Here is a 15551-nt window from a genome sequence, read left to right as displayed (position 1 = left end):
ATTGAATAATAGACTGGCTCAATGCCAACAACGATTGTATAAAAACCCGAGCAACTCTGGAAAAGGCGCGATCATCCAGGAAGGTCTGAATCCCGTGTCTCCAGTCCCAGACATAAGACTGATTCCAGCTTCCATAGTCCAGGAGGTCGTCGCATACGGTCATCGGACCACATATCGAGGTATATTGACTTTGTAAACTTTCTCCCACTCGAGGTTAGGCACGTGACTAATTTATTGGTTAGATCGCGATTAGCGATAGGGATATTTTATCCGCATTCTAGCAGTAATTATCTGTATCTTTATTTTATGTGTATCTTTATTGTATGTTCGCTTTTGTTAGTTAATAAACCTTTATTGTTTTTGTCAAACCTGTCTCCTGTCACGCTTGGACGCCTGTCGATTTACTGACGCACCTCACCACTCACTTTTTGCCCTCTTAGCCATCCAATGACAACGAGGTCGGGTTTTACCAACCCGTGCAGCGTAAGTGGTCAGCGAGGTTATCCCCCTGATCCTCTGCTTATCTCACACTGGAGTCAGGAGTGGGGTGAAGCCAACTTCCAGGCTTTCGACAGGTTTGTCCGCCGATAACAGGTTCGGCTTAGACAGGTTTAGGCAGTCAAAGACAGATTTTGGGACAATTTAGGAATCTCGTTCCCTACATATAATTCTAGGATAAGCTAAGCCAAAGTAAGATAGTAGAGAAAAAGAATGGAGGGCAAAAATCCAAGAGCCACGCTTGGAGGTCTAAGCACTTTGGTTCCTTTGCTGCCTGCATTCACGGGACAGACAAAGGGTCTCCGCATAAGCGAATTTTTCGAATCCTTAGAGGATATAGCCAAGTTAACTGCTTGGACAAAAGCACAAATGCTAGCTGTAGCTAAGCTGAGACTGATAGGGATAGCTAGGGAGTTCGTTAGAAAGGATCAGCATATTAATACAGTGGAAAACTATGATGAATTTAAGAAAATCCTAATTGAACGCTTTGACAAAGAACATTTTCTGGTCCGGCTGAGCAAATTTTACGCTTGTCTTCAGTGTCCAGATGAGGACGTTTAAACCTATGCAGTTAGATTACAAGCCCTCGCAGCTGAAATAGAAATAAAGCAAGAAGGCGTAGATGACGCTGAAACTGCTATTATCCAGCGCATACAGGCGAAGGAGTTGGATGAGCGATTAAAAGCGCAGTTTCTAAATGGGATAGATATCAGGATCCGGAAGCGTGTGATGAGCCGAGAAGCGAAAACATTTGATGAGGCCTTAAAGGCTGCCATAAGCGAAGAAACAATTGAAAGTCTAACGACACATCCTCGTGGGAGTATTCGAACTATTCGAGGGGAGCCAGAACCAGGGAAATCCTCCAAAGATAGAAGGAACAACCCTTCAGAGGACTATCTAGAGAAGTTAGCGGAGGAGATTGACATTCTTCGAAGTAAAGTATCAAATCTGCAGAGAAATTTGACCCCACAATGGAAAGAAGATCGAAACCAGCAAGAGAAAAGACGTCGGAAATTCCAATCAAATGAGCGGATCCAACGGATTCGCCAAGCAGACTCCTCCTCAGATGATGAGGACAGGTGGAAAGGCATCATTCGAACCGCAAAAACCCAAGCGAAGCGGGAGCCATTCATTTTAGGGTATGTCAATAATGTACCAGTCAAATTTATCGTTAATCCTAACGTAAATGAGACGCTGTTGTCTAAGGAAGTAGCCAATAGACTTATGACTAAAGTTCCAGTCCACTTCAAATCAAAAGGGAAGATAAAAGGGTTGAACAGAAAGGTAATCCAAACCATTGGTCTGGTAGTACCTACTTTTAAATTAAGGGGACACAAGTTCTCCATACCATGTAAGATCGTAAGACCCGAAATGGCATTCCCATGTGAGGGTGTAATCGGAAAGGACCTCCTCCAGCAGGAAAATTTGATGCTCGACAGGGACAACGAACGAATTCTTTTGCCCAACGGAAAGGTAGTCCACTTTTGTTCGTGGAAAAACTCCAAGAAGACAAGAGGTAGAACAAATTTGACCAACCGAGCAGACGAAACATCGGTACTCCGCTTCATGCAATCAGCACCTCAAAGCGGCCAGCACCAGTTAAATCACGCTCAAGTTACAGAAGCGAAAGTCAAGAAGCCGAAACGGATCCGAATAATACGTGCAACACCTCCTCCAGCGAATAGAAGATATGACCATGAAAAGATAACAAAATCCGAAACCCGACAAATGAACATCGAGACCAGAGAAGTTGAATCAGAAGATCTACAGAGCAACAATACCAGATCAGAACCAGAAACTTCTCCAGAGAGAGAATTTCGACCAAGTTTAGAAAAATTTATGCAAGTGCTTCGACTTTTAATGATTTACTTTGGTCTCCTCAGCGGACGAAGCCAGTCTGTGGAAGACAACACAGCACGAACAGCAAAAATAACCGAAAGGAACACACAACGACGACAAAGTTATATCCCACTTCCGATCCATCCTGTGACACCAATGCCGCAAGTTAAGCACCATTCTTTCAGGACTTGCTGTAAATCCAAAATTTGGGCAACGAAATTAGGAAAGCGCATGCTCTAGCATAGGCTTAGCTTCAGGATATTATCAACTTTTTATTTGTAAGAGAGAGTCATTATAACCAATTTTGTAACTTAGTTCTTTATTATTGTGTGATTATTCTGTGACTGGAAACTCATGTGGAAGTGAATCTACACAAGGCAAGTCAACACTGCAAGTCCAGTATCCAACCCTGGGCAATTCGGCAGAAACCAGCCATAGCGAGTTACCACCGACGGTAGGACCAGGTCAACGTCCAAGTGATTGACGTAGGACATCCGAGGGATTGACATAGCAACCATCAACCCACAACAGACACCTCTGTCGCTAAGAACTGTGACAGTAGAGCAATGAACGTTTCAAGAACACTCTGAGACGTGCTATCGGAAAAATTACAGATTTCGATGTTACGCGTTGAGTTGTCAAGATCATCACGCGAAATGATGTCCATCCAAATTTTAATAATGTTATTGAGAATTATTTTGTATTCTAGTCGTAAGAATAGAATATCCCTGTCGGTCTGGAGAGAGTGTAAAGCCAAAATGTTAAAATTATACTGTCCAAAGGGACGTATAATTTTTAAGAAAACCGAGAGTGATGTGAGCCCGCAGAAAGATCCGATCTGATCAGAAAGAGAAACCAAAAATCCAAGGCATCGGGATCAGATCAAAAAGAGAAAACAAAAGTCCCAGTCATCCCGAGTCAGCCCATTAGTCATCGAACATTGAATAATAGACTGGCTCAATGCCAACAACGATTGTATAAAAACCCGAGCAACTCTGGAAAAGGCGCGATCATCCAGGAAGGTCTGAATCCCGTGTCTCCAGTCCCAGACATAAGACTGATTCCAGCTTCCATAGTCCAGGAGGTCGTCGCATACGGTCATCGGACCACATATCGAGGTATATTGACTTTGTAAACTTTCTCCCACTCGAGGTTAGGCACGTGACTAATTTATTGGTTAGATCGCGATTAGCGATAGGGATATTTTATCCGCATTCTAGCAGTAATTATCTGTATCTTTATTTTATGTGTATCTTTATTGTATGTTCGCTTTTGTTAGTTAATAAACCTTTATTGTTTTTGTCAAACCTGTCTCCTGTCACGCTTGGACGCCTGTCGACTTACTGACGCACTTCACCACTCACTTTTTGCCCTCTTAGCCATCCAATGACAACGAGGTCGGGTTTTACCAACCCGTGCAGCGTAAGTGGTCAGCGAGGTTATCCCCCTGATCCTCTGCTTATCTCACACTAATATATTAATTGGAAATACTCACTTAGAACAGCCATTCGAAATTCTTCTATTACTTTCTCGTTCCAGGTATAGGATCCATTCCTATATTTGCATCTGTGAGATCAAGGGAACCGTGAATCGAGGGGACGATCCTAGTGACCACTTACTCGGAACGGGTTGGTGAAACCCGATCTCTATGTCTGTGGATGGCTAAGGAGGGCAAGTAGTGGTGTTGGAACGTCGCGATGGGTCGATAGTGTGACAGGTTCCCGAGTAACGACAGATAGACGGGTTAGCCAAATAACAAATTCAATAAGAAGCATAAAGGATTAAATACATAAGCGAATTACGATATACAGTTACCTAATGCGAGGTTCACAAAATAGTTTGCTATTTACTATGATAAGTAGGCCAAGAGAGAGTGTTTAAAACGATCAGGGGTCATCGTTGATGACTCTATGATAAAGTTATAGTGTTCATATGTCGTTCGATTCCTCTATTGACTTATTTGTCAATTGACTTTCTCCTCTTCTAACAACAGGTTGGTTGTTTAACTTAACACCGGAGTGTTATAATTCTTTTCTGGCTGTAGATAGAACGGCTGTCATTCAATCCGTTTTCTGTGCGATGTTTTCTTTACGATCGCAATGGCGAAAATAGTCTTAAGACTTTTTCGTAAATTTCACGCTAAATCGCTTCTATGGTCCTCTCACATTCTTAACATTTTTTTCCCCCAGTTATACAAAAATTAATTCAGTTATCAAAGAATGATCTAATATATTTATTTATTAAAGAATTCTATATTACACGATGTTTAAGAGAACGAACTCGCTTTACGAATTAACTGCATATACATAATATAGGTGATACAGTTATGTCAATAAGTTTTTAATCTAACCCAGTAATTTAAATCTTAAACTTTGTACCGATAAACATCTAATCAATATCTGCAATATCTCTATAGACCATTAGTTGCCAATGTGTCACTCCATTAATCCCACACTTTGCAGGGTGAAGACATAAAATTTTCGTGTTAGTATTAGATGTATGGGATAGAGAGGAACTGGTGTACTGTCAGTCTCTAGCTGTGTTTTGCAAGTGCTGTCGTCAAAACAGTCTCGATTAATACGATAACTTAAGCTGTGTAACAAGTGTGTTTTTTACTTACAGTACGTACAGTACAGTACATGCATACATAATGAAATAATCAGATAATCTGTTGTAATTCGACACGCGCCAGTCCGATAAATGCTGGCATGCAAAGGCTTGACTCAAGAGTCAAGAAATTTGAAAAAAATTGTAGACCTATAAATTTACACTGTCGTTCCTCCGTCTGTCAGCCTGTCTATCTTTCCTCAACCTCCTGAACGGAGTAAGATATATGAAAGAAGAGACCAGATCTGGAAACCGCGGGGGCAAAAGATCCGATTAACTATAATATAAGAATTTCAGATGGAAACCTGAAAGTTGTTAAATAGTTGACCGGCATGACATTATTGTTAATATAACAGTATATAGTATTTTAAAACAAAGATATGTATATAAAAAAAAGTACAACTTTTTGTAAGGTCCTAAACTTTGTTCAAAAATACAACATAAATTTCCTTAAAAAATATATTTTTCTACATCCTTTAAGGATTCAAATAATAGAGTTCGTGGTGACAAAATTTTAGATGATAAATATAAGATGTATTATACAATATCTTCTCAATGAATTCTTAAAACATGTAGACTTAAAATACCAATTATTTACAGTTGCTGTAAAAAAGATAATATGATTTGCTGTACAGTTTCTGACTATTAATTAATTAGTTTATACATCACGTAATAGAAAATAGCTGCACGTTACAACAAACAGAGCATATTCTCATTTTAATCTTCAGATATTTTCTCTTCGGTCCAATATTTTTCGTTTTCTACAAAGAATTCTTCCAAGTCTCTGAACCGCTGATTAGTTTCAGACTCATCAAAAGGAGGCAATTCACCACCAAATTCTGCAGGAAGATATTTTGGATCAATTTCTTTGTGGAGGTTTTCCATATTTCTTCCATGGAAATGAAGCTGAAAGTAACATACGGTCTGAAATTAATGTGACAATAAAACAATGTAATTTACACTGCTGGTCATTAAATTTGCTACATCAGGAAACAAACCAAATAGCAAAACTATGTTTATTGTACGAATACAGTATTCATGAGTAAAAGACGTGATTAAATCTTGAGGTATAGAGCACCCAGCGTATTGTACTTGTACTGTACCTTTCATGCAAATTTCGCGTGTTTTTGCGTGCAGACTTTATGGAATTTTAAATGCCAGCAGTGCAAATACAAATACGAAAAATTATAATAAAATGTACGAACATTAATTAATGGTTATAATTCTGGTGTATATGAAAAAATAATGTAACCAATAATACGTCGCATTAGCGTATTTTTGACACTTTACAAGAGAGCTTATAAAACTCTTGTAGGACCTCTTCATATCTACAGGATTAAATATAGAATTTGAATTTAAATTTACGTGCCTGTCAGTCAACGTCGTAACTAGTGTTTTATGCGCCCGGTGCAAGCTTCTGTAACTACGCCCCAAAACTGTGATATAAAACTTGGTCCAGGTCATTTATACGTCCCCCGGGGATTGCGCCCTGTGCCTGGGCACCGCTGGCACCGCCCTAGTTACGGCACTGCTGTCAGCCAGTTTCTTTCATTATCACATCGGAACGACTGAACATACTTCGATAAAATTACACATATATCCAGAGTAAGAAAAAATATAGACCACCCATTTACAAACATTTATTTTATAAACTATCAAAAAACAAAAGTAAGGTATATTTGGATCACCAACTGCGGACTCTCTAAGCTCTACCCAGTGCTAGACCTTAGTGAAAATGTGCATTGCACAGCCATAAAGCTGGCATTGAATGTAAACACTAAAAAATGTTAATTAGGTTTCCGTTACTGAATTTTTGTAGTCTTTAAAGAATTATGAGCTAGTGGATTTCTTTCTCCAGTAACAACAAACAATGAACCATTCTAAGAACTGAAGAGGGGTCATTAAGACCCGAATTTCCTTTAATAAAATATACATAAATCAACTTTTCTTTTCCTTGTGTGATTTCTTACTGAACAAAGAAAGCCACTAGCTTTTAATTCTTTAAAGACTAAAAGAAGTGTTTTTCCTTTACATTGAATTTTTCGCATTCAGCTTTGTTATGAAGTTTAATGCTCCAATAATGGTTTTTGTGTCATTGAAATTGTTGATGTACTTTCTTACATGATTATGTAAAATAAAACTGCACCTTTTTTTTAATATAATACGTATTGTAAATACAAAAATAATAAACGGAATTGATAATTTAAGTCAACAAATTTCAAACTTAATTGTCTACGTATCGTTTTATTCTGTGTGAATATTTAAAAAATACGAGTATAAAATTGTAGTACATTATGTGATATTTGAGGTATACTTTATATAATTATATTTTTCTTAGAAATATAAAAATATTCCTTTAAAAATTACTTACCCTTTGCTTTAATTTATAAGGAAGAAATGGATATGCCATGGCAAATATCGCATGAATGTACTTGTTAACATTAACGACGTGAATTCCCTTATGAATGACCGGGGCACATTGCTAAAAAATCGAAGAGGATTTAGTCATTATAAGTTTTTAAATTTTTAAAATATCTGAAAACAGTTTATGTTTATATAATTTATTTGTAATTTTGTTATTATGCTAATTGAATTATTAACGGCTATGCTCACATAAAAGCATGCTATAACGAAGTAAATTACTCTTGGACTAAATTGGATAACATGTCTCCACGATAGTGTTTTGGCATCTACTAATGCATAAACACCATTTACTTGCATAGGATAATCATTTAGTTCCATGTCCAAGAGAAGTATTATACATCTAACTACATCTATTGGTCTTACTTTAGTTGCATCCCAATGGTCTATAAATATAAAAGTTTGGCGTTGTGTATTACAGTTTAAGACTAATAAACATAATGAAACTGTAAAAGATTAACACTTACTGACTCTACCGAGTCCCAAGACTTGACCTGTTTCTAATCGTTTGGTACACATCATACCCATTTGTAGAAACGTTTCCAATGCTGAAGGCCTCAGGTCTTTGAATACATGTATATACTTTTTCCTTATTGCATAATAATTCTTGAGTAATTTAAAAGCTCTTTCCTTGTTGTATTTTCTTGCTCGTAGAAAACTTAGAAGAAACATGTCGTCAGTTCTGCATTTCAGTCCTTTCTCGTCTTTTGAAATAAAAAAATGTACATATATAATAAATATCGTTACAGTTCGGACGAGCTCAGCAGAGTAAAAATTCACACGAACACACCTTTGCATTTGCTGAGAGAATACTTTTATTAACTAACGTTTTTAGCTTACTGCTGTAGGTAACCATCACGTTTCTTATAACCATTTTCTAAAAACCGTTTTAAGAGACCTGATGATGGGCTATAAGTGTAGGGTAAAAACGCTAGTTATTAAAAATATCGTATATTTGTAAAAAGTATCATCATAACTCTAATACTCTAATAAAGAAAGAGGGGCTGCCTGATTTTGCAAACTTAGCCCACTAGGAAGAAAAAGGGGTGAAAAAAAGGTTGAAAGAAAGGTTCTGAAGGGAGAAGTATAAAGGAAAACGGGGGAAAGTAAAGGTTAACATAGTTCTTAGACCTCAGAGCGCTGCATCGGAAATTATTAATAACCAAAATTACAACAGTTGACAAAACCGTTATACAATATTATCAATTAGAAGAAAAGATCCGGTTACAAGTAGTATGCAAAACCCATCATTTATGAATAGGAAATTAACAACTTTGACCACTGCAAGAATACAATAATATTGAAAACTGATTACAATTTCTATTGGAGGAGAAGGTAAGTGATTTAAGTTATTTACATGTTCCCTGACAATTGATCAGTATACATGCCGAACATATATAACTGACATTAGGAAGAATATACCATTCTAATTTAACTAAAACATAGAAATGTTGATTAATGTTTTTAACAGATTCGCTGGCATATGACAAGTTAACATATCTCACATTGCCGACATTAGACTGTAATTGGCCAAACCAATTACAGTACAAAACATAGAATAACATATGTACAGTACATAAAAAACAGCAAAAATATAATAATGATACGTGAGGTCTTGAGGTCGCAATATATATTAATAGAAATACTTTTTTTTACAAACGTTATTCTATGTTTTGTCGAGTAGTTAATTGGAAGCATCTGTTCCTCGCTTCATTTCACTATTTTGTGAAGTGTTCTATTAGCTTCATCAGACGGTTTATTGCAATTTTTATTTGCTATTACTATGAGTGAGTCATCCGCAAACGCTTGAACTTTTAGATCATTGGTCAAAATTCGTCAGTAGTTTATCAAACACCAAGTTCCATAGCCCTGGCCGCCATGGGAGCCCTGTGGCCATCCCCTATTTATTGTTCTCCTTATATGAATATAGTTGGAGTGAAACTCAATGAACCTTTCGATTAAGTAACTGTATAATAATTTGTTGACACTTTTTAGATTATTAACATCATTGAGGCGATTTTTTATGACTGGCCATCTTAAGTGGTCAAAGACGTTTTGTAATTTAATGCTATTAATAAAGCATGTTTGTTCTCCCATGCTTTGTTTACAAATTCTTAAACGCTCAATGCAGCCTGTATCGTTGATTTGTTTGTTCTAAATCCGAATTGGTTTTGGTGCAAAAGACCATTCTTGTACAGGTGTCTGTTATGACACCGAGTGACCAATCTCACACGTTTTTAAAATCTTTATATTCTGTACAGTAGAGGAATAAAGGATTTTAAAAATGGGTTTTAAAAACGTTATATTAATCAAGTACTATAATATAACAAATATTAAAACGAAAACCATATAAACGGTTGGGTTATTTCAGTCTACCATTGTCACGTAAACGTGACAATGGTAGACTGAAATAACCCAACCGTTTATCGCGAAACACGGATGGTACGAAATGGCACACTTTCAATGGCCAAGTAAATAGGAATTATAAATTTATATTAAATTATTCAGATATCATAATTTTTTCTAATGTTAACTTTATGAAATTGGACCATTTACAGCCAAATATTACATGGTAATCTGCCAACGAATAAAATTTCGGAAAAAACCGACTAAATATTTGAACTCAGCACTTAAAACATAATTTGTGCAAGCCGGTAACCTCGTATTATGTAATTTTCCAATTCGAATACCACCATACAGGTGGGTGCGATAGGAAGAAGGGACTGTTGTGGAAGGGGGTTGAAATCATTTGTCGAACAGTAGTCGTTGACTTTCTCCCGGAAGAGAGGATGCTCAACGACTAATAAATAGTGGTTTTCTATTAATGTTTAAAAAAGTGTTGGATAGGTTGTGACGACCCAGCATGTGATGTCGAAGTTCATAACTGTAATATCCGAAAAAACTCATAAGACTTATTCGGCTGCAATTTAAAAAATTTGTAGACCTGTATATTACAACAGTCGTCTGTTGTCTGTCTTTCGGTCTGCCTGTCTGTCTTTAATTTCGACAACGGTATTACTTAAATAAAATCTGTGACCGTGTATGGAAACGGGTAGAGAATCAGGCTTGACCGACTATACAGGAACTTCCCGATGAAAAACCGAAAGTCGTGTTGTTTCAATTCAAATCTTTTCTTGTGAAAGTAGTTGATAGATGACCGGCACGACTCTATTGTTAAAAGAAAAGCATGACGTACAGGCCAAAAAATCCAGTAAATATTTTGGGGGTGATATTTATGACAGTTAGACGGACAGATAAGTTATTATCTAAGTTAGTAGTATGTTAACGTAAATGCCTAGTATGGTATTCTATTTGTTCATAGCGAACAAAGAAACAAACATAAAAATATTGGAAATGGGAATATAGGAGTAAAGAAAAATAAATAATAATCACCTATTTATTTCATGGTTCAGATCAGAAGCACAGCTGTGCGCAGTTTATAGTCATTGAATGTAATTGATCTCCCTTTGCAATCGATATAGATGTCAGTCAATCTGTTAGCTGCCCGATTTCAATAGATAAATAGTAGTTGCTATGGAGTTGTCTACTGCCTATACAATGTCCTGGATACTTTTGAAAGTTTATTTCATGTCGACAAATACAGTATAGTCTCTCTAATTTAACATATATCGATTGGCTAGTATCAAATTATTAAATTTTTTATCTATAGGCTACACTTATGTACAGTAAAACTCTAGGTTTTACAGATTTGTTTACAGTACACACAGTTGTGACGGTTTAACCACCGCACATATAACAAACGTACTGTACATCAGTCTCTGTCGCATACATTGACAACTCATAACATAAAAATTTCATGTGCGCCGTGTGCGGAGTGTCGGATTATTAAACCTGTCGAACTGACGAGTGACGGTCTATAGACACTTTACTGTATTTAAATGTCTCGGACAAGCAAAAGTTTGATTTCGGCAAGATGTCGGTTGTGTGGGACGATTAAATAAAGCGTAACCTACCTGTACCTAATATTTTCTTATTACTCCGTTTTATTTTAAACAGCGTCAAATTCACTTTGTCTTACCATTGATTTTTAAAGTATTATTTATAGTTATTTAATTAATAAATATATATAACATATAAGAATTATAAATTGCGCCACAGATATGTGAGTATTGCGAAACGTCCTGGTTGTTAAGTCAGCGATGGAACACGTAGTAAGAAATAAATTAATATATTAAAAATACTCACTTAGGACATCCATCCGAAATTCTTCTAACTCTTTCTCGTTCCATGTGTATTCCTTCGCTTCCATTCCTATATTCGCGTCATTAAAATCAAAATTTAATTGTTAATCCTGTATATATTTCCTGATTAGGCAAAATAATTCTCTTATCAAACAATCGTCTAAAGTATTTATTGGTGAAAGGATTATATGTTATACGATGAATAGGAGAATAAACTCTTTTCTCAAATTAATTGCATGTACTGTAATATACGCTTCAGTAAGACTTTAATCTATCCTTGTTATTTAAATTTTAGACTCTGTACCGATAAACATCTAATCAATAAACTTTGTGATTTCTATATAAAAACTGATATTCAACATGTCACTAATCGCAAATTATTCTAGATATTTATTAGTTATCTACATATATATACAATAGAAATTTTGTCTGTCGGTTTTCTACAAACTGCTAAACTCTTATCTGTTTCAAACTTGTCATGCATACAATAATATCTTAAATAATATAAATAATAATAATCGCCAGTAATCTCTTTGTTCACCCATTTTGAAGCTTAATACATCTTGTGGTTTGGTCGAAAATTTCTAAATCTTGTGTGTTATGAGGATACACGTTGTTATTAAAGGCAGTGATTCGGTTAAAAATTAAATCTTCTCAATATTGACGTGTGAGTTTAAGCAGTAAATTACTTCAAATTTTTTAAAATGATTTAAAAGATTCAGCAAAAACTTAATTAACTTTCTCAGCGATATTTGGTGATTCCATCTATTATCATAATTTATCAAAAGCTTTTTATATTTTTAACTATTATAAAATGGCAAAAAAAACTTCATTTTCAGGGTAAACATGGGTTTTATAAAAAATTGTAAATGACAATAACGAGTAAAATCCTCATTAATTAAGCATGATCTTACTGGAGACACACACGACCCGGCTTTATCTCTCCATCCTTGACCTGTAATCACCAAAACCTAATAGTATCAAACCCCTAATAAACAAACCTCTCTGCATAATTTCAGAAATTTTCGACAAAAAACACAGGAGTTATTATATTAAGCTTCAAAAAAGTGAAAATAATTGTGCCACGCCACAGTACGGGAGCTCAATGCAATGAAGTTGGAGCGACGTAGTTCGACTGCGCATAATGCAAAGGCTCATTTGCCTAATGTTTTGTATATATCAGAACATTAGAGGTCAAAACCTGCAGTAATTATAAGGAGACATAGAGAGTAATTAACGACAGATTTTCGTCTATATTATTTATGTCTGTTACCATGAAATTGAATTCAATTGTCGCGGGGAGCAAGAGTATATAAAACCTTTGATGACGTGCTGGATTAATCGATGCAAGATGCCTAAGCCAATCGCTAAGGATACACGCCTGCTGATAATACGCCATCATAACGAGGGGAGAAGTTCCCAGGAGATAGCCGAGATGTTTACAGAATACAGAATCGCGAAATTATCCCGGGACAGGGGTTCCATATCACCGGGTAAAGCGAAAGGGCGACCTATTGACTTACATTGGTTTGTATGACCGCGTAAACCTAACTTAAATGATTTGTTTGTGTTATGTGAAACGTCCTTTTTAGTTAAGTAACAGAAAAGACTTTAAAGTCAATTGCAGATATGAATTAGCACGTGTTAGCAGAGGAAAGCTGTACGAACAGCATGAATACGTGTTGAAAGTAAACTCCGTCAAGGCATATAGTACAATTGAGACGAAAAAATATTACAGGAACTTAGAAAAGATATACTCAGTAAGTATATAAGTTTATTATTATAAATTTGATAAAATTTGGTGGCGTAATAAATAGATTACAATTGGATTACTTGAAATGAGTTTGTCTGAGAGAATGTAACTAGGAAATAACTGTCATTGTTAAATATTATATTAATAGGTTAATGTTACCTATGGTGCCAAAATGGCGGCTCGTTTCTGATTCAAGGAAACAAGAAAGAAAACGGTGGGGACGCACGTTCTAACCTAACCTAACCCATTCTAATAAATTACTATAATTATTACTAACAAAATTATTAGAATAGGTTAGGTTAGGTTAGAACGTGCGTCCCCACTGTTTTAATTCTTCTGTTTCCTTGAATCAGAGACGTGCCGCCATTTTGACACCAATTGTAACATTAACCTATTAATATTATATAGTCTTGCCCCACTCTCATCTATAGCGTTTAGAAAAATTAACACATTTTCGTTTATGTAATTTGGTAACTTGTTTGTTAATTTGTTACGTTTTAGGCATCTGCGAAGAGTTGAAGTACTCACTTCTATTTCTAATCCATGTTTCGATTTCTTCTTCAGTTGTGATGATGCAACGCAACGTCCACTCGTTATCAAACGTTTTTGTTTTGGCGCTCAACGTTTTCTTTCTGACAGCTCTTAAATTTCCATAATATGGCAGCACATTATCTTTTATTCTTGTTAGACTCCAGCGCCCAACAGCAACTTCTAACGCTGTTTACTCAACAGAAAAATTTTTTATCAACAGGTACACAATACAGAGGTTTTTCTGTCTGGAAAGCTTCGTGATGACGCATATCGAGCAGCAGCTCATTTGCATATAATATTTCGTTAATATACGTGGAATTAAACTGTGTAACGTTGATGTTATAACAAATAAATTTATGCGTCAAAATCTTCTCAATGCGCCAAGCAGAATATATACACCATAGATATTTTAAAAATATGAAAATTGTTGTAAATTTTTGCTATTATGTGAATAATATAACAATCTTACAGCTGATTTATCTCCTTTTTTCCATTTTCGCTTGTCGAATAGATTTTGCTGTATTACGTACGAACACTGAAAGGATTTTGACGGTTACAGTACCATCTAGGACTTTAAAATTAGACGCAACTGGAGGTGGAACGGTGATAACTCTGTAATCTTCAATGCATAGGTCTTTAGCCTCTGTAGATATTTATGGTCTGTTAAGCGACATACACTTCATATATCATTGATTTCAACTCATACGCCATTGTCGCGATATAGATCCTCAGTACGTCCCTGATCAAACTAACCTAGCTTCGTATTTGTTTTGTTTGAGAGAAGTAGCAATTTTTATGTTTCGGAAAAAAAAAACATACTGGTAAGCTGTTGTTTGTCTCTTATTAATGGTAAATCAGAGCGAGGAGAATTTTCGGGAATAATATATGCGTTTCAGAATGTATATTATTTCCTAAAATTCATTTTTCTAATATTCTCTAAACGTATTGTTAGTTGAGGACAAAGAAATGGATAATATTTACAAAATTATGTATAATGTTATTGTATTATCGCGAATTCAAATGATTAAATTAATTTTAGCGCATCTTATCTGTTGAATATGTAAAGGAAATAATAAAAATGCAGATAATAAAAAATCAAATTATTACATTAAATTAAATAACGAACTAAGTTGAAGAAAGTACACAGATTAAAATTGTCATGTGTATGATATAATGTTTTGGGTATACAAGGAATTTTCTTCATATTCTGTATAGAAAAACTAATGGAACAAATGCCAATGCATATGTTACTAAATATTAATTAACTATAAATGGCGAAATTAAATAGAGTTCTACGGAATAAGCCGAACAAAAATGAGTTACATCTCAACAATTTTCTGGTCAGTTCCAGTGGCGCACATAAAACTATCTCTGGCACACTTTTAAACTTTAACTGTAATCACACACGGAGTACCTGGACTTCGCTCAACACATAAATAACGCAGATACCACTGATCAGCTACGAGTTCAAATGACAATTCATGCCTGCCTATGACCTAGCTCAAAACTAAGATGACAAAACAGCGTCAAACTACTGGATTAGAGGTCGTCTGTTTGGAGTGACAGTGTTTTATAGTTGCCATTCAAGATTAGGTGATAAACACTAAAAACTAGAGAAAACATCCTGACGCATACATCACTCACAAATGACTCACAGAAAATGCCACATTCTGCCTTAAACAGTAGAACATATCACCATT

At 35.6% G+C, this 15551-nt stretch overlaps 1 protein-coding gene across 2 annotated transcripts in view; it reads right to left on the bottom strand.

Moving 5' to 3' along the window:
* Positions 1 to 11697, bottom strand: part of LOC136971975 (clavesin-1-like) — a 35205-nt gene extending 23508 nt beyond the window's left edge. Inside the window, exons 1-5 of one of the 2 annotated variants that reach the window (XM_067266491.1) lie at positions 11572 to 11697; positions 7833 to 8069; positions 7558 to 7751; positions 7316 to 7426; positions 5657 to 5850 (exon numbers count right to left, since the gene is read on the bottom strand). In XM_067266491.1, coding sequence (XP_067122592.1) covers positions 5662 to 5850; positions 7316 to 7426; positions 7558 to 7751; positions 7833 to 8069; positions 11572 to 11635 — 795 coding nt within the window. In that variant the 5' untranslated portion in view covers positions 11636 to 11697 and the 3' untranslated portion in view covers positions 5657 to 5661. Of the gene's footprint in view, positions 1 to 5656; positions 5851 to 7315; positions 7427 to 7557; positions 7752 to 7832; positions 8070 to 11571 lie in introns of those variants that run through there. The other variant, XM_067266492.1, reaches the window with a different exon arrangement.
* Positions 11698 to 15551: the final 3854 nt, after the last annotated feature.

Source organism: Centruroides vittatus, unplaced genomic scaffold (assembly GCF_030686945.1).
Source record: "Centruroides vittatus isolate TY-2023 unplaced genomic scaffold, ASM3068694v2 contig_2747, whole genome shotgun sequence".
NCBI lineage: Eukaryota > Metazoa > Arthropoda > Arachnida > Scorpiones > Buthidae > Centruroides > Centruroides vittatus.
This window is presented reverse-complemented; position numbering and strand designations above follow the sequence as displayed.